Source organism: Hyposmocoma kahamanoa, unplaced genomic scaffold (genome assembly GCF_003589595.1).
Source record: "Hyposmocoma kahamanoa isolate Upper Pololo Valley unplaced genomic scaffold, ASM358959v1 168, whole genome shotgun sequence".
NCBI lineage: Eukaryota > Metazoa > Arthropoda > Insecta > Lepidoptera > Cosmopterigidae > Hyposmocoma > Hyposmocoma kahamanoa.
In genome coordinates this window covers 1,657,251-1,683,839 of record NW_020653608.1, presented here as the reverse complement: position 1 = coordinate 1,683,839, position 26,589 = coordinate 1,657,251, and the positions used below count along the sequence as shown (strand labels likewise).

At 34.6% G+C, this 26,589-nt stretch overlaps 2 protein-coding genes and 1 long non-coding RNA gene across 4 annotated transcripts; 2 read left to right on the top strand and 1 right to left on the bottom strand.

Moving 5' to 3' along the window:
- Positions 1-3,451: 3,451 nt before the first annotated feature.
- LOC113225624 (zinc finger protein 879-like) lies at positions 3,452-6,084 on the bottom strand. Its single transcript, XM_026457983.1, has 2 exons — positions 5,563-6,084; positions 3,452-3,956 (listed from the first exon to the last, which is right to left on the bottom strand). Exons 1-2 carry the CDS (start codon positions 5,885-5,887, stop codon positions 3,718-3,720), a joined length of 564 nt encoding a protein of 187 aa, XP_026313768.1. The 5' UTR covers positions 5,888-6,084; the 3' UTR covers positions 3,452-3,717.
- Positions 6,085-8,270: 2,186 nt separating this feature from the next.
- Positions 8,271-9,815, top strand: LOC113225626. Its single transcript, XR_003310032.1, has 5 exons — positions 8,271-8,444; positions 8,755-8,859; positions 8,937-9,014; positions 9,140-9,583; positions 9,676-9,815. It is a non-coding gene; the product is annotated as an uncharacterized LOC113225626 (long non-coding RNA).
- Positions 9,816-10,705: 890 nt separating this feature from the next.
- LOC113225583 (V-type proton ATPase subunit D) lies at positions 10,706-24,104 on the top strand. Of its 2 annotated transcripts, none has more exons than XM_026457916.1 (6): positions 10,706-10,830; positions 10,920-11,037; positions 12,087-12,234; positions 16,246-16,461; positions 19,190-19,320; positions 22,781-24,104. In XM_026457916.1, the coding sequence occupies exons 1-6, from the start codon at positions 10,790-10,792 to the stop codon at positions 22,871-22,873; spliced, it is 747 nt and encodes a 248-aa protein (XP_026313701.1). In that variant the 5' UTR covers positions 10,706-10,789; the 3' UTR covers positions 22,874-24,104. The 2 variants fall into 2 exon arrangements, with proteins under 2 accessions (XP_026313701.1, XP_026313700.1); XM_026457915.1 differs by lacking the exon at positions 22,781-24,104 and adding an exon at positions 22,312-22,773.
- Positions 24,105-26,589: the final 2,485 nt, after the last annotated feature.

Here is a 26,589-nt window from a genome sequence, read left to right as displayed (position 1 = left end):
TTGTATTAGACCCGTCGTCCATTTATTTGTAAGTCAATGATTTATATCAACAGTTTTAATTTCAAAGAGATTTCACAGCCTATCTTCTTTTAACGTTATAAAAATTAGACAAAAAACAAAGGCAATAAGTATATATATTTAATCTTATTGCCAGAACATAGTAATCATTGGATGTACATACCTAAATGATAATTGATAACAAAGAACGTAACGAAATAAAATTTTAATGTGATCTTTTCATTAGGCACGAAAAACAGAATTACTAGAAATAATTATGCGACTATCTGTAATTTGTACCTTTATTTTGCACGGGTGTACAAATTATATTTATTATATTTTATTTGCCCGATATTACGCTTAAGGAATTAGAAAGGGACCTCGTCAGAAACGGAGTTACGAGGTTTTCAAATTTTGCCGACAATTTGTGACGGGGATTAAAATAAAACTTGTAAATGCCGCAGATTATAATTAAATAGTCAGTTTTTAAATATTTTAATTGAACAAAATTTAAAAAATATTGATTGAAATATCTCTACGCAGAGAAAACTTTGTGTTTTTTCGTGTTACGAGTCGTGCTCGGAGGTGAGACATCATCGGTAGAGAAGAGAGAATATATATCTACGCGCTTAACTTTTGTCTACTTCTCCTCATGCTAAGCCAGCAAATAGTTATAGTGTTTTTTTTATTGAGGCAGTATCTGAGAAACTGTCTTCGGATCTTTTTTAATACAGTTAAGTCAATGACAGTTGCTCAAGACGTGGTACTTTTCGTACTACAAATCGAGCCGATAGTTGTATTTTTCGCACTTTTCCATTTTTTTTCAATTTACTTATGTTTCAAGTCTTAAACAAAGAACTAAAGTGGTTGTATATTTATTTAATATTCATGTGCTTTGTGACGTAAGTCATTCATCGTTAAAGCTTGTATTTACTAACATCTTATTTGTTTAAATTGCATAGGTGTTTTATAAAACAACGTGTTACATTTAAAAATACCAAAATATTTAACATAAAGATGGCTGATTGAGTATTAACAATGACCCGAGGTGAGTATTACGCGAGACCGCTGCGCGTCGCGCCACTAAAATAGTAATTTTAATGTGGCTGAATACTGGCAACAGTTGCCATTGTACCTATGGAAACCATTGTACTATGAATTTTCGACAGACAAAGAAATAAAATGAGTTTTTTTTAAATACTGTTTTATTTTACTTTCAATGTAGTTTTGTCGCAAATATATCTACAAAACGTCGACACGTGAGGATTTGTCATTTTCACTTGTCTCGAGTCTTTGTACGAAAAAGCCTCGAGACTCGTGAATAATGACTAACTTTCCGCACTTGTATCAAAAATAACTATTTCTCTTTTTTGTGAAAACAATTTTGACATCGTCAATCTTTTGATTAAGCGCGTTAAAAATTTCCTTTATTTTTTTCCATCCTCTAAACTAAAAATTATTTTTCTAGTGATAGACTTGGTTTTGTGTAAGGATAATTTTATTGTATTGGAAGAAAAAATCGTGACAGCAGAAGTTGGTCAAATTTAATAAGATTTTTCATACTAAATGAGTAATATGAAATTATCCTATGTAATAAGAAACTGAGTCTATCAGCATTTAAAAAAAATTGTCAATTTTATTCATTTTGTACGAAAGAACACTTTATTAAATTTGACCAAACTTGTGTCCTGACTTTTTTACAATACAAATTAAATCTTCATTTTGTTGACAACTCACGCTTGACCAAAAAATTTACCACGCCAACATTGTTTTCACACAACATACAAAAAAGACTTCAGAATGGTTCTGAAAGGTCCTGTTTTTCCTATGGTTTCGAATTTCCCATATGGTCCCAATTACAAAAACCACTGTAATACACACACTAATAAACATATTCTCGTTTTTAGATGGATAATTAAGTATTACCTTGACTCTTGACCACTCTGCTCTGGAGCAAAGATAGGATCTACGATGGAACGAGCTCGCCCAGAAGATGTCTATTCAGTCCGTATACTCGGGTTGTAGGAGTTCGGAAACAGTCGCAGGCAGGGAATTCCATTCCTTGGTTGTGTGCATAATTAAAGATAATCAAAAGCGCTTAGTATCTACCTTTGAAGGGAATATCGACTAAGTAAGGATGATATTCCGCAATGTAACTCAAAATTTGTGAAATTCAAGATTATACCATTTCTGAACATAAAATTTATTTCTCTACACGTCAAAAAATTGTCGTTAGAATATTGTAAGAAACCATTTAAATATATCTACTTAGCCCAGAATGAGACAAAGGTTTTGTGAGCTACTTCTGGACAAAAGAGTCCTTACTCAAAAATATGAAATATTTTTTTACTTTTATTTTTAAATATACTTCTAATTGGCAAGTAGGACTTGTATAGATGTCTAATACATTTTAACCTAACGTAAATTATAATATACCCTTCATGGGAACTGAGTAATTCGTTTTTCAGCTATTCTGAATAAATTCACTTTTTGAATTAATGAGTATTAACTCAAAAAGTGAACAATAGCGTATTGTATTAGCAGTGCGATATTTATACTAAAACACTCCAATAGATACTTTGGACATATTGTATACCTTAGATCTTAGGAAATATTTAGTCGTTGTTTGCAAGTGTTCTAGTAAGTCTCCAGTAACAATATCATGTTTACCATAATTAAACACATAAAAATAAAAGTCCAGACATTGACAAGATAAGGGTTAGGGATCTGCAATGCATAAGCTCGGACATAACACCAGCCATAACTCATTTAATTAACTATTGTTTAGCCACATCCTCGTATCCCGACAACTTAAAGACCGGCATCATCAGACATATTGATGAAAAACGACCTTATAATGACGTAAACAATTACAGACCGATTACAATACTTTCTAGCATTGACAAAATAGTGGAACGGTACTTAAGACACGAAATTAATATTTTTTTAATAAAAAATGACATAATTTAATGATAAACAATACGGCTTCCAAAGAGGCTACAGTATTTCCCAACTTCTGTCTAAGTTCACTGATGAGGTCAACGGGTACCTGAACGCTCGCGAAGAGGTGCTCGTTGTCTTTATCGACTTCAGCAAAGCAGTCGATACTTTACGGTACAGGGGGTCTACTCTCGATCTCCGTCCGACACATCCGTCCGAAACAATTAGGTACTGCCAAATAAGCAATACTTGACCAAATGAAAAGACACGTGATGCGAATGAAGCTTCATACTTGATACTTGTCTTTTAATTTTGTCGAATATTACTTATTTGACAGTAATTGTTTCGGACGGATGTCGGACGGAGATCGAGAGTAGACCCCCAGTTTAGGACCTAAAATGAATTGTTGTGAGACAGTATTTTAGGTTATAGTAAACTAAAGAAACAAAAAAAAAACAGTTTCAACATTCAAGCCATACATTTGCATGTCGATAATGACTTATCGATAGATTATAGTACAACACTAAACAAATCCGCCATTTGTAACTTTCAAATTTTGGTTATATGCACGTTGATTCTGTAGTTAGGGCTTTCTTTTATTTTTTTTCCATCCTCTAAGTTTTTACCAGCACCACACCCCGAAGGCGACGCGTGGGTAATCGAAAACTGTCAACCGAATGCGGTTGCATTAGTGTACAAATCGAGTCGCTCTCGGTATAGTGATGTGAACAATCTTTAATAAAACATTTTATTAATTTAAACAGGACATAAATTCAACAATCATGGTCGCATAACTTTCAATACGTGAGGCTTCAAAGATTTTAACAATGTTTCATCATGTTGTGACTTTCTATGGTTGTGTTTCACGTGGCTTAGCATGTTACCCCGTTGCGCATAGCCTCTGTGGCAAATAGGACATTTGTATGGGGTTTCCCCTGTATGTAGACGCATGTGTTCCTTTAAATAATCTGCGTGGAAGAACTTCGCATCACATACTGTGCAAACAGCTGGCCGCTCACCTGAAACATAGACATAAATAGATTTTAAACTGTTTCTAGATACGATTCAGAATAAATGATACCTTTATCTTATCGACAGGGAAGTCGTATGTATATCTCTAAGACTAGAGTAAAAGCTATTTATATTTAGAAAAACCTTTACTTCAGTCGGTTTTGGCATCGAGTTGTTATTACGATGATCCCCTATAGACCAGGGGCCTTACCTCTTATTATAATTCAGGGGGTCTACTGTCGATCTCCGTCCGACATCCATCCGAAACAATTACTGCCAAATAAGCAATACTTGACCAAATGAAAAGACGCGTGATGCGAGTGAAGCTTCATACTGGATACTTGTCTTTTAATTTTGTTGAATATTACTATTTGACAGTAATTGTTTCGGACGGATGTCGGACGGAGATAGAGAGTAGACCCCCAGTTTAGAACCTAAAATGAATTGTTGTGAGACAGTACTATATGAAGTGTATTTCACCATCCCGCTTTTTTGTCGTTACGAACCTATACTGAACTGTAATAAGAGATCATGGTAAGGCCCCAGATCCGAAATAAGCTGCTCTAATATTAATAAAAATAAATTTACACGCTTGCATTTTGTAATATTCATTGATACAATTACTTTAGGGTTAATTCAGTACCTACTTATGTAGTATATTAGATAATATGTGCCTACAGCTATATGTATAACAAACTTGACATTTGATTTGGGCCCGGTCTTATACCAAGAGGTATAAAGTTGAATTCAAATCTTAAGTGCCGAGCTTGACATGCTCTTGACTCGGCACATTGGTAAAATTTTTGTTCTTATTGTTATATAATTTTAATACCTTCAATGCAGACGATCGTTTTTTACGAAAATGTAATATTCATACATACATACATTGGTTGTTCACGGACTAGTGTTCACTACCTAATTTCCATAGCAATTTTTATTATTTAAATACTCAAGTGTATTATTGTGTAATTATTAAATAATATTGCACGATACAATACCTGAATATTAAATAATCGTCTCAGCTGGAAGACCTCCACTGCTGAACATAGGCCATAGAAATATTAAATAACAATACACAATAAAAAAATCGAATATTAAATAAAAATTAAGTAGTGAACACAAGTCCGAGAATGACCGACATATCATCACACCTGTCTCCCACTGTGGTAGGAAGAGACTATGGACCTTCACTTGTAACGCTCCTGACAAACCTCCTTCACCTCCTACACTCAAACCTCCTTCGCCTCTTCAGACATGCTTGTTTATTCCTGGCACTTGGTTTTAATCCAGTCAGGTTAAACATACCAAAAATTTTTCATGTACATACTCAATGTGATCGAGACATGTACATGGAGGTCTACTTCTCCCAAAGCCTGTATCCACATACGCTTTGTATTTGATATTCAACCCATTATAAGAACTTTACAGGACATTGACCAATAGAAATGAAATCAGAATATAAATAATTTAAGTACATAAAAACATTATAATTAAATATTGTACATAAAGTTATTAAAATGGGTAGAATATCACATTTTCCTATAAAACAAGTTACCATGATCTGCATTGGAGCAACAATTTGTTGCAGATACTCGGAAAACTAATTGATTATACCTGTATGTGCAGATCTGGTGTGTATAGTCACAGCCACACCGTTCTTGAAGGATTTTCCACAAATTTTACAATAAAACAGCTTGTTTCTAAGTTTCTGTTTATTCTCTTCATTGTGAACATTTTTGTAGTGAGTGTTCAGGTCTTTGAGATACGCAAATGCATGGCCGCATGCAGAACACATGAATTTCTTTCCAATCTGATTGTGGACTCTTGCACAATGATGGTCTAAATAAAGCTGTTGTTTAAATGTCCGTGGGCACATAGTGCATTTATATTGTTGCGTATTTATATTGACTAATTGTAAATGTCGTTTTAAAGCAGTCATACGGTAAAAAACTTTTCCGCAATGATCGCAGAGACCGGTGTTTTCATGCTGTTGTTTATTTCCATTTGTTCCATTTTCTTCTTGAAGTTTTGTTATTACATTCTTGTGTCGGGTGAGGGACACATTTTTATTTATCTTTTCATTTAAATTGCTATTTCTAAACTTGTGTGACGATTTTCCATTTTCTTGCAATTTTTTTTCTTTAACATGACTGGAATGGAATTTAGTACAGTTATTATGAATACAAACACACATCAAAAGTGTCAAGGGATCAAAGTTTTTCTTTTTTTATATTTGATCACCCTATTAAAATTAAATAAAGTTATCTAAAAACATATCTAAATTAAATAATTTAGATGTAATATTTAGAAGTAATGCTAACATTACTGCTTGGTGGCAGAAATAGGTAAGATGACACTTCCCTGGATGAACTCTTTCACAAGGGGGCCTTGGTGTGGTTATTTGGCACACTATATTATTATTTTGGGTATCTATTTTATACTCTGGCTTTTCCCATGGCCTAAGAGATAAATTTTGTATTTTTTTAAATAGAGAGGCAGTATTCTCCGGCAATGGCACAGTCGGCCGAAGACAGAACTTAAAAAACCGGTGAATACTGTGCCGGCAGTGCCTCAATCATTGTCCAGATTCTAGCTAAAAGTTCACAATGTCTATTTGACATGAAATCCTGAATTGTAAGTTTCTTTCAACTTATACCTTATGTGTTGTATTGTTCTTATGCAGGAGTGTGCATTGGTGAGTTTTTTATGTATTATTAACCATAACATGCTGCAGAACAAAAAATAATCAAAACTTTGAAAAGAAAATTGATAAGTTAAGACTGATCGGTGCCATGCCAGATTGTAAAGATTTGATGTGCTATTGAACAAAACTTAAAATCCAGTGTAATATTGGCTAGCATCAACACATAAGGGTTAAAGAGTAGACAGCATGTATCATGCATTTACCTCCAGCGTCCTCCAGTCCAAGTAAATTTTCCTTCCAACAAGGATGATGCAATGCGACTAGTTCTATTTGTATAATTTTTACTTTTATGTCTTTGCGATTTTACGCTTCCTATAGCGTCTTTACATTTTTTACTAATTTTAATTGTGCTTTTAACTGTCTTTATTTGTTGTTTAGTATTCCCGTCTTTATTACTGTTGGTATTGAGTGTAAATTGGTCTGTATCATCATTATTATGTTCAGTGAAGTCAAAGTCCTCACAAGTTTCATTCTTCAAAATTTCTACAGTAATTTCTTTCTTTCCTGCAAGTATGTCCCAAGGAGATCTATACTCTGTGTTCACTTTGCCTTTAAATATGTCACACGGCTCTTGGAATTGATCAATTTCTATTGGTTCTTGTTTAATAACTATTTCTAGATTTTTCTCTAATACTATACATGATTCTCGGAATTTGTTTATGAAGTCGCAAGTTTTGTCTAACATAGTATTACAGGTTTCACATATTTTCTTTGGATAGCTATCAACATCTTCTATCTGAAAATCAAGTATAGATAAACTTTTTTCAGAAAATGGAACAGAAGAATGAGGTATGTTAAAAACTCGTGCAAATTAAATTTGAAAATTTATTAATACTGAATGTAGCAGGGCTGAATGAATGATGATATTTCGTCACTGGGTGAGTGACAAATACAATTGTTGATATTCCGCCATTGTTGCCTTTTTTACCTTATATTTTAGATAAAGATACTAATTAAGTACTAATTACCTCCCCACCAAAACATTGCGACATTTTTGACAAAATACTTGAGAATGAAGATTGTTCTTCTGTCTGAAAAATTGGCAACGTAGCTCCATTTTCAAGGCAAATTCTACACAAAGATATTAAATCAGCGTGCATATTTTAAATGCGACGTGGTTCTGGGAGCCTTAATGAAACTATTTTACTATAAATTACAATGGACAACCGAATTCAATAGCGAAAACTTAAAACACAACCACGCCCCGTTAAGCCGCTAAGAAAAAGTTAAAGCGTAGTGATGACAGTGCACGTTAGCATACTGACGTTTCCCTCTCGCCCTCTCTGCAATCTTCACCCCGCGCGCTTCTTACAGTCAGACGCCATTTTGCGCGGGCGCCATATTGCTTGTTTTGTGTCGAAGAGAAGCGTTTGCGTTGATTGATTTCCGCCCTTTAAATCCACAAATACAGTATTATTGACATTGTGCTTGTTTGTATTGATGAAAAGTGTTTGCGTTGATTAATTTCCGCCTCTTCTAATCTACAAATACAGCTTCGCCGGCGTTTTCGTAATGTATCGAAAGTGTTGTGCACCCGAATGCAATAGTTTACGACAGGACGTTAAATTGCATCATATTCCCAAGAACGAGGAAAGGAAAATACATTGGTTAAAGTGTATACGTAGTGAAAATTTTATGGGTGAAACCAAAAACATGCTTGTTTTGCCATAAACATTTCGAGCAAAGGTTTCACACAGCGTCAAATCATCTGAAGATTGGAGCTTACCCTACTTTATTTTACGGATCTGGGAGATATCCCCGGGAAGACCATCAATTGCCTCCAGAGAAAGAGGTAAAATTTACTTCTAGTACCTAAATACTGAAAATTTCTTTCGATTGTTAGTCTATACGTATATGTAAAATTTTATTAAATAGGTATAAAGCAAACTATGTACAGTCAACAGCACATCAAACTACACATTTTAGTTCGAATATCGCCCCCAGTGCTATGGAACAAGATTCATCAGTGTGTAGCTTGATGTGCTGTTGACTGTACATCACACTGACTGGCAGTTATGTATAGAGAAATTTCATTTTCTAGACTTATTGAAGGTGTCTGTTTCTGTAATGTGTTAATGACCTATTATCTATTATTTTTTTAGATATATTCAGTGACCACAGTTACTCAAGGAAGCGACACATTGATCACTCGTATACACTACCTTATGAGCAAAAACCTAATAAAGGTGCACAAACTGAGGTTTCTGGTATGTGTATCATCCTTTTCTATGTTTTATGTGATCGCAAAAGAAGAAGCATATTAATATGAATTATTTCATTGCAGATACATATGTCTTGCCTACAATACCAGGTCAACTTGTGCCCGTTGCATCATCAAGTTCCGCACTGCACTATGCATCAGGTAATATTTGAAGTTGAATAAATAATTATTGTTTATGAAAGCACAAACATATTTTGTTTGTTAACAGGAATACTAGTTTTACTTCTTTTATTATATTTTATAAAACATGTACTGTATCTTTTTAGCCTCAATATGTAAAACACCACGAAAAGTAGTCAAAAGAAGGCTTATTAAGAATGTAAAGGCCTTAACACCGAGGTGCAAACTTTTATACAATGAACATAAAAAGGTTAGAAACCAAAAAGAATACAACACACAAGTCAAAAGGGCACTGACTGGCCTTCAGTAAAACTGAGTGTTTAGAAGAAGTTCTAAATAAGATGAACCCATTGTCGAGAAATGTTCTGTCAATGCAAATGAAACTTTACATGAAAAAAAAGATGGCCAGAAGGTTTACAACCGAAGAGAAACTTATTGCTCTTTCAATTTACAAGCAAGGTCCAAAATGTTACAAGTTTCTCCAAAAGATATTCATTTTGCCTTCAAAATCAACTTTGAAGAACTTGATAAGCCAACTAAATATTGGTGCTGGCATAAATCCACAAATATTCGACCTTATAAAAAATCAGGTAAATATTTAATAATTACTTAGCAAGTGTTGTAAATATTGGTAGTATGTAATAAAATTATGAAAAACTTATATTTTACTATAAAATTACAGGTAAAAAGCTGGGACAGCAAAAGAAGATTGTGTACAGTGCTATTTGATGAAATGTCACTAGAAACTGCTCTAACATATTCAAATTACAAGGACGACATTGTTGGATTTGTTGATTTAAATGGAAAAACCAACAGCTTTACAGACCACGTTCTTGTTTTAATGTTACGAGGCGCTGTCTGTAAATGGCAGCAACCTGTAGCATTGTGTGTACATTGAATAAATTTAAGAAAAAAATTAAAAACAAAAAATTCAATAAATAACATTAAAAACAATTTCTAAGACTTGTTTTATTTATTATAAATTCGAACAGTTTTAATTCTATAGTACAATACAGGTAGCTGGTATGTACCCTGGTGGTACTTGCTGCGGCTGAATAAACGTTACCGTTGCCTACAAATTAAAAAAAAGTATTCCGATGCCGTAATACTATAGATACAGAATATCCACCTACGGGTTATACCAATATTAAAAAAAATAATGTCATGTTCTTAACGTGCACTACGTCTTAAAGACAATATATGGCACTTGGCGGTCTGTTACGTAGTAACTCTTATTAGTTTGTGAACACAACATTCAAAACATTAGGAAAAGACAGAGGAGAATTTTCTTTTTTGTCTTCACAAATGTATAGGTTCGATAGTAAGGAAAGAGATAAACATATGCAAAGTTTGCTATAGAGAATAAAATCGCATCGTTCACACAGGCATTGTACTATCAAAAAACTGTACCTAAACTGCGGCCTTCTGGCAGAGTCAATTGCAGTTTATTTTTTGTAAGGCCAACGTTTAATTTTTAGTGCCTCGTTCAATGACAAGGATAAGGAAATCTTAGAATTTGAAAATATTATCGTGAATTAATTGTAAATAATTTGCTTTACTTTACTAGAATATATATTTTTGTTCTTTTTATGCTAGCTAGACGTAACGTTCACACCGTAATTTTCAAAAATCATTCCGTTCCACGATTTTCATCGACCGATGGCTGCGAGATCACAAGACCACCCATAGACAATTTTTTTTAACATCCATTTGTCTTCTGTCATCAGGTGATTGGGAGTAAAGGAACCCTGGAAAGGGATATTTGAGGGATATACGCAAATAACTCCTAAATTAAAATGTCTCAGAAGGACAGATTACCAATTTTCCCTTCTCGGGGGTAAGTTCACCCCTTTTATATCCATGGAAAAACGTGGGGTGTGTTTAAAGTACATATAAAGAATTATGATGGTGTTCTTCGGTTTTCAGTGCTCAGATGTTGATGAAGCTCCGTCTTGCTGGAGCCCAGAAAGGCCATGGTCTGCTCAAGAAGAAGGCAGATGCTCTGCAAGTCAGATTTCGTATGATTCTGAGCAAAATTATTGAGGTAAGGTAACATACAATTTGCAGTTTATTAATACATTTTCTGTGACAAATTTGTCGTTTTTACGGAATTGTATTTTTCTGAAATTGTTCTTAATTAAGTTGGGGACGAGTTTTTATTTGTCGTTAGTTGAATACACTATTAGTACATATACATGGTAGCCCCACCCTGATGTTTTAAAATGTCTTTTAAGACGCGTAATTACTTCTAGAGCGTTTTAGTGTATTATTGATAATTGTAGTTGTTTTATCTGCATTCTTGTTGTTATTTAAATAATATTGAATACTTTGCTATTTAATGCCTAGACTTGAGGTGGAATCAGTGGTGCTGTCTATACAAACAAAACTGATTATGTGGGTTAAATGATATAAAATAAATGATTACTTAGCAAATTCTGTGGTAATGTGTGTAGATTAAAAAAATAATAATTTTAGCCTAATGCATTATGACCCATAGGTATATGATGCATTACTGCTGGTCTCTAAAGATAAAACATGTACTGTATTTGGCCTTGCTGCAATTGATCAGTTTTTGAAGATTTTATCATGTGCAATTTTGTTTATTAATCACTTACGACACAGGAAAGTATTGTGATGAAACTGCATATTAGAAGAGCTTTTTTGTAAATAACAGAATATAGAAAACTTTTATGTTTGGCCACTATCTTACTTGATGTTAAGCCATGATGTGACAGATGAAGGTACATCAAAAAAAGTGTATTCACTCTGGCTTTGAATATGCCACCATGTATTTTATTCCTTTGGAAGGAGTATGTGTGTAACAATTGTAGTATCATGCGTTATTTATTTATTAATTATATATGTTTTGTGTGTATAAATGAATGTGTAATTGATATAATAGAAATGTGCACTGATATTTCAACATTTAAATATATCATCAAAATGGTGGACAAGGTCTAGGTCAAAAGGTTCAAAATCCTTTTTTTGTAGTATAATGCTATTTCTTAAGAAAAATACTAAATAAACCAAGAACAAAACATATGTGCTCATTGTGATTCCATACTCATGTTGCATTGAAATTAATTATTCCAGACAAAAACCCTGATGGGTGAGGTGATGAAGGAAGCAGCATTCTCCCTAGCAGAAGCTAAGTTCACAACTGGAGAGTTTAATCAAGTTGTGCTGCAAAATGTAACTAAAGCCCAGATCAAGATTCGCACCAAAAAAGACAATGTTGCTGGTATGTTGACACACCTTTACTATTACAATAATGGCTTAGAAAGTTATAGATAATGATACCTTGATGCCTGCATTTTGGAGAATTATATTTTTCTTGTAAATCAAACAATAATCTGCCAAAATTGAAATGAAAACTAAAAGAAAAAAAAGGCAGAGAAAAATTTATTTTGATCTTATTTTTACAATACGTGTAATGTAAAATTAAACATTAAGGTTCAAGATAGTCTTCACACCTGATGCTATTCTGTGGTGATCGAGAAACAAAGGCCTCCAACACCATCCACATCAAAACACAAATTTTTTATATCAAAATAAAACATGTAACACACATATAATTTATCCTGTAAGAATTTGATTGAGTGATTGATTGATATTTATTTGCTTAAAGTATGTTTTACAAAAGGTGGTAAGGGCTTATATAGTAACAGTTTTCAAATTTTACCAAAACTAGCATGCAAATTTAGAGTTACAAATTTAGGATTTAAATATGCCTTTGTGTAATATAATAAACGGCCTCATGTCATAAGTTCACTTTCTGACAGGAGAGCTTGTCAAAGTTTTCGATCTGTGTTTTAAATTTTTAAATAGTATTGTATTTGCAAATACCCATGAATTTATACTTAAAAGATGCGTCTTTCAAACCTCTACTGATTTATAAATATAGATTTGCGCTAGGTTTAAACCAAACCCATAAAAAAGGCGTATAAGGCACTTTAGCATTAAAAAAAGAACTCTGTATTGTGAGGATTATTTTAAAATATTTAATAAAAAGATCGTAAATTATAGTGAGAAAGGTATTAAGCTTATTAAATTATTTTTAAAAGCTCCATGTGAAGCTTGACAAATAAATATAGACTCAAAACTAAAAACACACTTCTAAAACAAAAAAATAAAAGAAACATGCTTTAACACATAACATAAGAATATAAAACACTTGAAACCTGAAATTAGTCTCATCTATGGCACTTTTGGCCAGTTTTAAAATGTTACTTATAATAATTTATGTATTAGGAACTATCAGTTTTATTGAGATCAACTACTGAATGCGTAAAATAACTAACTAACAAACTAACTCGTTAAACTAAAAAAAACATGCTTTAACACATAACATAAGAATATAAAACACTCTAAACCTGAAATTTCTCTCATTTATGGTAAGTTTTAAAATGTTACATATAATTTATGTATTAGAAACTATCAGTTTTATTGAGACCAACTTCTAAATGCGTGAAATAAGTACCAACACGTTAATTTTATTCATTTAATTAACACATTTTCCTTCACTTTCCATTTGAAGAAGCCAAGTCAACCTACCTGTCAAGTATAAAAAAAACAAACTAACATTTAGTTTCGAAGCTTTTTATATTAAAGATTAACATAAAAAACTTATGTGACACCAGAGCTCATGTTGACTGTCTAGAATGGAATCTGAATCACATAAATCATTGGAATGTACTAGATCTTCATCTTCTTCATGAGTGATAGACGGTGCCGCTAAATTATCATCAATGTTGCTTTGATGTTCATTGCTCTTTCTCCTTACCACGCTTAAAATGCGGTGCGCTCTGCTACCAATTCTGTAGAATAAAATAGTAGTTAAATCCATTTAAATATAACTATAATAAAGAACACAAAGTAACAATGTAAATATATTAAAAAAGAAATGTAATAAAGCTGAATATTCGGTTCAGTGAGAAACAGGTTAATCCCTAGTTCGGCAGCAGAGGCTTACATAAATAGCAATGTACAAATTTTCTTAGCCTTATTTTATAATTCTTATTATAATATAGTCTGTACATTTTTGTTTAAGGCAAATAATAATAATTATTATTATTGTTATTAATATAAATATAACAATGGTAAAAGTAGTAAGGTCATGGAAGGTCATGGAACACTAAACCTAGCAAAAAAGACAAAAAAGGGTAAAATTTTAGTAAAGTTAAATATTAGGTACATCTATTAAAATAATTACAATGTATAAAACTCACAATAACACTGAGTCAGATTCAATATAATTATAGTCTTACGTTATTAAATGAAAATGAGTTTATTGTTATAAATTAAATCGTCGAGAACATGAGATAAATTCGCTGTTGGGTAAACAGTACACTGTACTAATGAATTGCGACCGAAGTCGCCTCAGCATTGTTGCCATGATCCTGGTATTTGTTATATGCGATGCAGCTGCAGTAAGGAAAATTGCAGTTTAGTTTTTAAAAATGATAGAAACATCGACTTTAATTCATTAGGCAAAGCAGGCACATATCAAAAATAACATTATAGCAGATAAAGATATAAACCTGTAAGCATTGACTTACAATTATATGGACGTCGGGTACGCGCTAAAAAGTGTCCGAACTTATAGGGCGTTAAAATAGTATATAGAGCGTCATTCACGCTTTAGTCTTCGTTTGTTCGACTGACAGTGAAACAAGCAAAATTAGACAGTACTGCGATGACATTACAATTTAAATTCAACGTTTTAGCTTTTTCATATTCCTTTACATGTCACTACGTTTAAATAGGTTGACTTGGGACATTTTTTTCGTGGTTTTTGTATTAGACCCGTCGTCCATTTATTTGTAAGTCAATCCCTGTAAGGAACATTTTTTCATGCGAAACAGGCACGTAGCAAATACGACACTTTTAGTTTTTTACTAACCCTATAATCATTTGTAATATATATGCAACACAACCGCATCGCTAAATATGATACCTGCGCTATTAAAAAAACATAGAACATAATAATAAATAACATTCCAACAAACTTGTTGGAATGTAGAAGAGTTTTCGCGATACGACCCTTTTGCTCAAAAGTGACGTTCGCTTAATTCTGAAGTGAGCCACGAAAGTGCAAAATGCCATACAGGCATTTGCGTTATTTCGTTATTTATAATGCAAAATCGTTAGGTGTCTTCGTGGAATGTTAAAGATTAGCCGTTTTTAAATACAATTTTGCAATAAAAACGTTTTTCATTTTTTTTCGTGATGCGGCCGTTTAGCATTAAAGCGACGATATATTAACATTATTTTTTTATGTAAAACTATATAACATGCATCATTCATCATTTAGAAACACTTCCACACTTTCAGTCTCGCTTGGATCTATTTATTCAGTTTGATAATGGGAAAAAACTTGTGTTCAGATTGTTCACATTAAATTACGTAGATATGACACATTAAATTTCTTAGGGCTGTACCATACAAAAGTAGATGAAACATTTTGAGATTCAATTTGTTGGCACAAAATTGCAAAAAAATTATAGTTTTAAAGTATCGTGTTAAAAAAAGCCTTTAGGATAATCTATGGAGATTGAAGAATGATAGTAATAAAATTAAGTCATATTTATCTGAAAAAACATTAAACGGCCCTTTGTTTCTTGCATGCCCACTGTAAAAGGAATAAAACATTCTTAAATAATTTTTTATTTTATAATTAACGTTAAAAAAGTTTGATTAAAATACTGTGATGTACCTAGGCTATAAGTATGGAAACCTACTTTTGAAATAGTCTCTAAAGTCTCGTTTTCCGTGGGCATTCGAGGCTGCAAGTCTCGAGTTGAGTCTCGACTTTTTTCTCGAGACGCGGAAATGCAGCGAAGCTGAAAACCCTAATATGTTACTAAAATTAAATATTTGAAAAAAAAAACACTTAAAAACAAATAGTTTTAATTCACATCTAGTCTGAACAGGAATAAATAATTAACAAAGAAGTTGATAATTAATTAAAATTAAACAATTTTCCCAAGTCTAGTTTGCGCCTGTCAAGTTCGTCATAAAATATTAGGTGGCGGTGACTCAGTGCACATGTCTGCACAGATAATAACTGTGTACATACCTTACCTACTTATTTCTCCGGCGTTGTGTTCTGAACTGAAAATTACAGGTGAAATAATTCACAAGAGATATTCTTGATTTCATGAAGTCAAGGACAATTAGGTCACGCTACCAAATATACCTTCTATTTCCTACATAGATCACGATGTCATACCATTTAAAAATAATTTTTCAGGTGTATCGCTCCCAATCTTCGAATCATACCAAGATGGTTCGGATACTTACGAGTTAGCTGGTCTGGCTCGGGGTGGTCAGCAACTGGCCAAGCTAAAGAAGAACTTCCAGAGTGCAGTCAAGCTGTTGGTGGAACTGGCTTCTTTGCAGACCTCTTTCATCACCCTGGATGAGGTCATCAAGATCACAAATAGACGTGTTAACGCTATTGAGCACGGTAAGAGTCTATTTAATGAACGAAATTTTATGTCTAGTTCGGTCGATACAGGTTAACTGCCTTAGACTCGGCGCAAGTGAAGGCATAGACTAATTGTTAACAACTCTTTTTGGAATCAAAGCTCGTAATGGCGCGTTTATATACCGATATTATTATGAGGTTAGGCCGGCAGCTCGACCAGGTGTAATAACTGTCAGGCGACTTGGTCGCCTTCGACAAACAACAAGTTTGAACGTATCAACGGCTGTGTACCAATACGATGCGCGTGCTGGGGGCCCCGTAATATCTACAGGATCAGTTCGTTGAACGTTTTGTTGTATGTCTGGGCATAAACTTGTATTTATAATGATTTGGTGATTTCTGTGAGGGCGGCAGGCGACTCTGTGTATAGCACGTCGACTGCGTCGCCTCTGTCAGCCGAATTCGCTCACCGAAGAGGCGGCAGTCGGCTCGGTGTAAACAGCGAGTCAACTCTGCCTTCTTCGGCAAACCGAAGTACTCTGCCGAAGGCGGCAATCAGCCCTATGCAAACACGTCCTAATTCGATCACCGCAGAAAAGTGGATGTGTGTTTTCTATTGTATACAATAAGTACAGGAACTTGAAAGGGTTGTAACCCTAACTAGCCGTGAAGATGTTCACGGCAATGAAATAGGAAACTTCCGGTCCACAAAATTTATTAAAGAATTCTAAAGAAAGGAGTAAGACTGTAACAATAAAAAGGTGTATATAGAAAACAGGTACAACAATATAAAACGCTCCCTAACTTAATGAATAAGTACACTTACCCCAAAAGGGCCGAGAAACTGAATTACAGAAATAGAAACAGAAATAGATACATGAAGGCTGTAGACTTATAAAATGTTAAACATGATTAGCTCATTCCGACTCTTGTCGCGGTCGAGCTGGGAGTGACCGTGGTACGAAAACAAAATGAGAATGAGAAAGAGAAGGTCAATGTTGTCAGATGGGCGGGATCATATTCGGAGCCTTATCGGTTACAGTGTGGGGTAAGACAGGGGGGGTTGACTTCACCTATGCTGTTCAACTTGTATTTAAACGCGCTGATAGAGGAACTTAGCAGCACACGTGTCGGCTGTCATATTGACGGAATATGTGTCAACAATATTAGCTACGCAGACGACATGGTGCTGCTGAGTGCCTCCGTATGTGGACTGGAGAAGTTGATCAACTCTTGTGAAAAGTATGCTCTTGGCCACGGACTGAAATACAACGTAAGCAAGAGCCAGTGCATGGTCTTTAGGGTCAGAAGGAAACCAGTTCCGGATGTTCCAGTTGTTAAATTAAATGGGACGACTCTTGAGGTAGTCAATAAATTCAAATATCTGGGGCATATGGTGACGTCTGATCTTGGGGACGATGATGATATTGAACGAGAACGCAGAGCGCTGTCTGTGAGAGCCAATATGATTGCCCGCAGGTTCGCTTATTGTTCAGCTCAAGTGAAGGTAACTCTATTTAGAGCCTTCTGTACAATTTTTTACACCAGCGCCCTGTGGGCAAACTACACACAAAGGCAATACAATGCTCTGCGTGTACAATTCAACAACGCTTTTAGGGTACTGATGGGGCTGCCCCGGTACTGCAGCGCTTCAGGTATGTTCGCAGACGCGTGGGTGGACAAGCGATGCACTTCCTTGGTGCGTAGGATGCGGGCCAGCGCCAACAGTATCTTGAGCATGATAGCTGGCAGACTTGATTGCGTGTACATAAATAAATGTCGTATGGTACATTTAAATAAAAGGTGCCATTATTATACACCTTAGTTAGTTTATTTGTTTAATTAATTTTAATCTACTCGTTTCAATATAATTTTAATTTCTTAGAATGTATACAACTTTATATTTTAATATTTTATTTTATTTATTTTAATTAATAGAGTCAATTTCAATATGTATAATTATCAAAATAATAATAATAATAATAATAATAATAATAATAATAATAATAATAATAATAATGTAACTAAAGATGTAATGTTGTGGACTGTGTTGTCTGAAGGGAATAAATGAATATTGAATATATTGAAGGAAGATGGAACAATTCAAATTTAAATACATGTAAAATAAAAAATGATAAGATACAAGAGGAGAGAGGCGATACAAAGAGGTGAGATGACGGTGAAAGGAGGTCACACCGTCACAAACTTTTAAATTTATTACCATGCTCATCATTCTTCCTGCAGTCTGAAACATTCCATCCTCATGCTATTAACTTACCTCCCATGCGAAGCTCTTTGCTTCCTCTTCCCCGATGTGTGCGTTTCAGGAAAGGAATATTTATTTACCAAAAGCTACATTCAAATTAATACTTTTAATGTGGTTGGGAGCTAAGAATCATGTAACGCTTCTCTTCCTCGGTCTTTACTCAGCTGATTGTGTTCTGCTGATCCAGTATTCTTGACTGTTTCAAATGTTTCAAGCTACTCAGACTCACTTTCAGCCAAGGACATTGTCATCCTATTTGTGTGCATTGTCAGTTTTAACTTTTACTATTAATCATTATCCCCTGTTTGGTGGTCCTAGAGTGTCAAAATGACAAAACCTTTTGGGTAGGTTTTATTTTACATTCGGGACCATAAACTGAGAATCATAAACTCCCTTTAACGAGATTTGTTTAAAGAATACGTACAAAAATGTACACTACCTGCCTTTTCAACACCGTGGACATCATTATGTAGACCTCACAAGGTTACTTTGCTTGTGCAGTAATCATCCCCCGATTGGAGTGCACCTTGAGTTATATCATTTCGGAACTGGACGAATTGGAGCGCGAGGAGTTCTACCGGCTCAAGAAGATTCAGGACAAGAAGAAAATCATCAAGGACAAGGCAGAAAAGGTAAAATTGTTATACATTGTCAATTTGCACAAAGAAGTCAAGTACTCTAAATTCTGGTTATGTAAAGTAAGTTAGAGAAAGAATGACTAATGAGAGAGTATACTATGAAAGATGATATGGTGACAAGAATAACACATAGAATGCATTGATGGTTTCGTTTTGGGGGTTACGTGCTGTACCATTACAGTTACAGTACAAAATAAAGTAAACATTGATGAAAACGTCATGGGGAAGTTTGACCCCATCGTACATATCTAAATTTGATTAAATTGTCCTCGAGAGGCTAACACCAACTAGAACAAAGGAGCTTGTATGAAAAAAATTGTTGTATATGGCGAAAGCGTGGTACATATGTCAGAATTGTAGACATAAATGTGGGTCATACAAATATTTATTTCGCCCCGGGAATCAAACCCGGGACATCTGTGGTGACCGTTCGGTCACTGAGGCAGTTAATATCGATATCTCCACTACGTCAACTTTATTTTTTGTCCTGTCATTTTTGTAAACAGCCAATTTATTTACTAATATTATCCTATCCGAAGTTAGTGGAAAAAAGAAACAAAAAACAAGTCGGAAAAAAAGAACAAAAAATCGAATTTGGTGGAAAAAAATAAAGAAACAAAAACCGAAATAAAAACAGAAAAGGTCCAAAAATTAAGTTTGCGCAGTGTGCATTGGAGGTATCGATATTTTATGCATGTTTGTAATCTGTTTGTAAATCATTAGATTTGTCATTGACTTACAAATAAATGAACGAGACGGGTCTAATACAAAAACCACGAAAAAAATGTCCCAAGTCAACCTATTTAAACGTAGTGGCATGTAAAGGAATATGAAAAAGCTAAAGCGTTGAATTTAAATTGTAATGTCATCGCAGTACTGTCTAATTTTGCTTGCTTCGCTGTCAGTCGAACAAACGAAGACTAAAGCGTGAATGACGCTCTGTATACGATTTTAACGCCCTATAAGTTCGGACACTTTTTAGCGCGGACCCATATAATTGTAAGTCAATGAGATTTGTGTTTTATAGTAGATCAGATTTAAGATTGTGTGTCTGGTAGATGTGATTTTCAGCACCAATACAGACGACGAACTTTTTGTTCATCGAGCTGTCAAATCTCTTACTACGGTCAATAAGAGTGTTTGATGGACAAAAAGTCTATCGTGTGCTTTGGAAGTAGAAAGTGGTTTGATCTATTGTTATGCCTGAACTTAAGTAAAGTCCGTAGTTTGTCCTTTAATAGGTTTATCAGAATCTCATGACAAATGGGGGAGTTGAAAATTGTTTATAGCAACACTTGGCATAGTTTTTATAAACGTTCTTGATAATAGTGATGCATAACTCATAACCTATTATTTGTTGAAATGTACTCGATGGTGGAGGAAACACGGGCTGCATAGAATTTGATTTGTAACAAAACAAATATAGTTTCACTATGCAAACATAAATTATTATTGAAGGTATATTAATAAACTGTAACAGACTATACTAGGTGCACATGTTTTTTAAACAAATTCAAAAAAGGAGGAGGTTGTCAATACGACTGTATTTTTTTTTGTGTGTATGTTTTTCTATGTGTTTCTTCAAATTTGAATGAAACCACTACTCTTTCCAACAAAAAAAGAATCCTCAAAATCGGCTCATGTATGAATTATCGTATAACATACATACAAAAAAAATAATAAAGTCGAATTGCGAATCTCCTCCTTTTTTGAAGTCGGTTAAAAACAAAAGGTGACTTCAGCAAAATCGTGCAAATCAGAGATGCTAAGTTGGGATTACCGTATGAAATTGTTTTCTATTTCCTTTCATTATATTCTAAATTCTAGTCTCAATTTTCTATCCTGAAGTTGCCCAATATGAATTCAATACATTAATTACTAATCCGTATGAAATGCACCACTATGTTTCATTGAATAAGTTTAATTATTCATGATGTTCTGGTAGACGTTTAGAATGTTTATTAGACATATAGTCCCGTCGTCCTATGATATGATAACCAAATTTATTATATAGGGAATGCAACTGTTGTGTCGTTTTAAATTAAATTAAATTAAAAAAAAAAGACTGGTCATGTATAAAAACTACAAAATTACCTGATTTTAGGACCGCGAAGGAGAACCAGAGGTAACAAGTGTTGTTTCGTTGGAATTTTGTGTACTTGTTGTATTGTATTGTTGCTATAATTATCTTCTTCAAACAAATAAAAAGTTTTAATTTTCTTCATGTTGCGGACACTTTGAATACTCTGGCAAAATCTTTAAGCATTTTTAAATAAAAAAATAGATAAAGCATGACGAATTTAAAAGATTTCTTGTGATCGTCGTGTGATATTTTTTGTTTTTCGTAATGACTCTGAGTTTGTTTTTGCACTGTATGTAGGGGCAGCTTGTTTACTATCTTGATCTTTCAAAAAATGATTTAAGGACATCTCGTTTCTATTTCCAATTCATTCCGACAAATAAATCAGTTTATTGATCACAAATTTTTAAGTTTTTTTTATTTAATATCACAATATTTGACCACCATGATATTCATTTATATTTTTGTGAATTAACTCCACTAGTTTGTTATAATAATTACAACAAAGATTGAACACTAAGAAAAAAAAATAGTTCGTGATTTTCACTGCTTTTTTACTGTAGCGCCATCTGTGAGAAATCTATTTCTTCACTCAGCCATTTACAGTCTTTTAGTTAAAAACCAATAGAAAAATTACTTACTTGGCATAGCGTCTGCCACGGTTTGAACGTCTTCCAGACGTTGGTGTGAATCTAACCGGATCGAAGGTTAGATAAAATTCTAAGTGTTCGACCTTTGTATTAATAATTATTGATCACTAGTTTTGAAAAGCACATTATGTATTCCATTATGAGCCGTAATTTCTACTGTGCTGCATTTCGTAAAACGGTGTTAATGGAAAATTTGCCAAGTTCCAAAATTTTAAACTATGAATGCAGCATGCTTGAAATGCTTTCCTATTGCAGGCTAAAGCAGCCAAGAAAGCTGCCGGGCAAGATATACGCGACGGCTCCGCAGCTAACCTCCTCGAGCAAGAGGATGATGATATTATATTCCAATAATTTTCGCCAAACAAAAAAAAACGCATAGAAAAGCATTTATAGTGTATGTCCAGCTATCCACTTCTACCCTCTTCTGCAATGTTTGTTTATAAAAAATAGCACTGTACGTGTAGTGTACAGCGGTACCCGCTTTCGTAGTTTCCATTTTTTTTTCCCTAGTATCATATTGAGGCATGTATAGAGAAAATAAGATGCTACAAAAGAATCGAACATATTTTATTGCACCTTTGAATCGCATGTTTACCAAGTGCTACGTTGACTTTTGATAATGGAGCGTGCACAAGTATTCTACAATTTTTGTTTGACGTAATTGTTATTGGGGAAAAAATGGGCCAAGTCCATCAATGTAGAGAAAAATGCTTTTCTATTGCAGTTAAAGGCGGCAAAGCTCGCCGCAGCAGGATTGGACGTACGTGACTCTGTTGCTAACCTTTTGGACGAAGGTGACGCCGACCTTCTATTCTAAGACCGTTCGTAGCTTGATTTGGCAAGTTGTTAGTAGCGTGCAGTCAAGGAACTTGGCCTGGTGACGCGTAGGAAACTAAATATATTACATTTAAATTGACTTCAATAGTTATATGGGAATAAATTCAGAATCGCTAGGGTTCACAAGTTATTCATTACTCCCAAAAACATGAAGTCGTTATATATTAAATAAAAATAATGACAATATGAACACGCAGGTTTATAATTGCAATGGTTGCACAGAAATGACACCAAAAGAGAATAAGTATGAAATTTAATAAATAACATTGTCGTGTTAATGTGTTCAAGCCCATCCTGCTGTGTTCAAAATGCATTTCCAATATTATTATCCTAATAGAACTTGGCTGCACATTTTATGATATTATGTACTATATTGTTCAGACGGCTAATCTTGTAACTTGAGGCGTTCAAGTACTGATCAGAGCCAGCATTGCCATTTAATTTGCATCTATCATAAATACAAGTTTTTTATTATAACTTTGTTGCGACATTAGCAGAAATGTGTCAAATGAAAGTAAGCCTAGGAATTTATTTTTTATTTAAAATAAAAGTCTCGGAAATTCTGGAATTTTCACCGACCTTAGCCATAATTTTTAGAATATTTTATTAAAACTACATGGACACTGGCAGAATTATCCTCACTGGGACAGAAGCCAAAAGCTACAAAAAAAAGTAAACCTAGTGTCATACTGGTATTCAGCCGCATAATTTTCACATTTCCCAATTTTTTCAACAAGAGCTGTTATGCTACCGTCGAAATCAAATTCTCGATAATATTCGTCTATGGTTGTGAGAAATTGGAAACAGCCCAAATTACGCGACTGTATCTCGGTAGCTGTACTTATGAATGAAATGGCAATACTGGTTCTTTTTCACTATCGACCAGCCGGTGCTTTGTAAATAATATTGTTCACAGTGTATCAACTTAACATAATATTATATAACGTATGTTAAGTTTAAATGAATAGAAATCGGGCTATTGGACGTTAGTAAGCGTTGTCGTATTGTATAAGAGCATTCCGACACATTGTTTGTGTAGTTTTCAGTAAGGATAGCTTTTTAAAATGCTACAACAGCATAAAAATCAGTATAAGTACATCCGTTAAAGTATTTATGTTATTTTGAAATTGTTGTTTAATATGTATTTTTAAGTACCTACTTAAGCAATCATGTAAATACAAGTTTGTGAAATGAAATAAAATATTATTATTGAGGAAAATGTTTCTTTTACTTAATTTACAATTTGTCGTATTTTTTTTTTACAGAGGAGCTTTGTTTATAGATCTGTAATTTAATTTCTATTTTTATTAATGACACTCGAATGTCTTTTTACACTTTTTTTTGTTAGCACACTAACATAGTTACTGTTAAAGCCAAAAATTTAGAAAACAGCGAAGAGGTCACACCATATCTGACACGAGAGGAATGATTTAGGCGGTTATCACACTGCACCGCGCCCCACGACGGAGCGCGAGACGCGGATAACGCGCGCGGTAGCGGAGATGCAGATCTGCGTCAACGCGCGGTTTAATCTGCGCGGGGGCAGCGGTCTAGCAGCCCCGCGTCACTTAAAGTACTCGCTTCGCAGTTAATCCCCGTAGTGATTGTATATGTAGCCGAGATCCTTTTTTGACAAGAACGGTTAATAATACAGAACTCATTCAGGTCACTGCAATTATACTGTCTATTTAGTTTTTGTTTACTCAAATAAAAAGACACAAATACATCCCTTTTTACGAACCAGATCGATAAATGGATAATTTCAACTTCATTACAAAGATTAAGAAAATATGAAGATAAATTTGGTCGATTTTCAATAGCAAATATACATTTATCGACGTCGAGATCTATTGTAGAAAACTGAACATATCCTTAAGCTTAAAAATCTGCGCGGTAGTGCGGAGCGCAGTGTACCCTACCCTGCGGTTCGCCGCGCCTCTCCACGCGGAGAAGCGTTGTCAGTGTGTTCGATGGCGCGTGTTTTCCGTACAAAATGACGTACTTCAGTACAGCGTTAAAAAACCCTGCTCCGCACTCCGTCGCGGGGCGCGGTGCAGTGTGATAATCGCCTTAAGGTTCAATTTATATTGCGGCGAAACGGAATGGAAGCGAATTTTTGTAACAATATTGTATATAGCGTAATGAACTTTATAGTTGAACGTTATAGTGAATTGTGTAACGTATAAACTAGATACGAGCTAAAATCACGTCGCGAGATTTGGAGAGAAGCGGCGCGATGGCCTGTCTTGTGACGTCAAACGACGAAATACTACAGCCTCAAGACGCGGTCGTTGGAATGCTCGAGCATTTGCGGGAATGTTCGAGTACTCTAGCGAAATTCCGTTCCGTCACAATGTAAATTGAGCCTAAGTTTGTCCTCCTATTAAAATACATATCAATGGAGGACAAAAAATAATTTAGAAGACACTATAGGCAAGTAGGTGTAAGGCCGGCGCCCATTGTCGCGACGGTGCTTGGGATGTGACGATTTACAGTATACCTTAAAAGTATGGTGTTATGGTTGAAATTTCGGTTCGTTGCCACTACTTCTATTGAGTAGTTCTTTTAATTTATATTTCAAGAATAATAGAACTAGTGGTAAAAAATCATTCCAAGCAGTTACATTGGCTTAGTTCTATTTTTATCCCGAAAATAATAAATAATATTTTCAATGACAATAATCATAGCAGTAGTAAAAAACGAAGCTGTGTTAAGTTGAAGGCTTATTACAGTACCCGATTTCAAGGGACCCTACCATTAACATAGGGAGGGGGTAAGCCCCTATTTAGGGCGACTGAAATAATTAATAATAGCGGCGTCCTAGCTGGGGGCCATGCTCACCCTTGAAATCTGGTAGTGCAATAAGTGTTTGTGGGATACCGAACTAGCAGTCTCCGGAATGCCTCGACGACTGCGGGTGTGTAGAGGCGACGGAAGGCAAGCACGGCAAGTTAAAATAGACGGTATGATTCGGCATGCCTAAGGATGCGACGTCATGCCTAAGGAAACGTGGCAAAATTGACGCCAATGGGCGCCGGGCTTATTCAGGACTATAAAGGAGTGTTGCGAAAATAAGTAGGTAATAAAAAAGGCGGAACCTTTTCGTTTTCTAAATCATTACAAAATATAGACAAACACTTTTTTGGTGGTTGGTAGGAAATGAAGTTTCTACATTTCAGGCCCGAGGATTGAGTCTTCGTTTCAGAAAGTACTTATTATCTCGTTTTTGAAGTAAACCGAACTCCACCGCTGTGCGTAACATGGCTCCGATACGTTTACCAACCCGCTCTGAATTGTTCGAGCGTGTGTGATGAGTTTTTAGGTAACGTATTATTGTCCTTGCGGTCAAACCGTTACTGGACGGTATTTTGTGAAAAACCCATAATACTATGGCAGCAGGGTTGGATTTTTTTAGCCCCCACATGATTCTCCGGTAGGATTTTGATTGTACAGGTTCATCTCGATAGCGTTTGTCATCGTCACGAGAAGAATCGCTGCATTTCGTACGATTCGTTGAACGGCAGCGGTCTGAGCAAGAATACCTTTTACTGAACCGTTTATTGCTTCTCCCTAGATGTCTCCTCTTAACAAGTCCAACATTGTATTTCTTACGCGCCGGCATTATTATTACAACTTCAAGTCCAGCATTTAGAAACCGAAGAATGCCTGCAAATAGCCGATGTAAGGTTTACGATG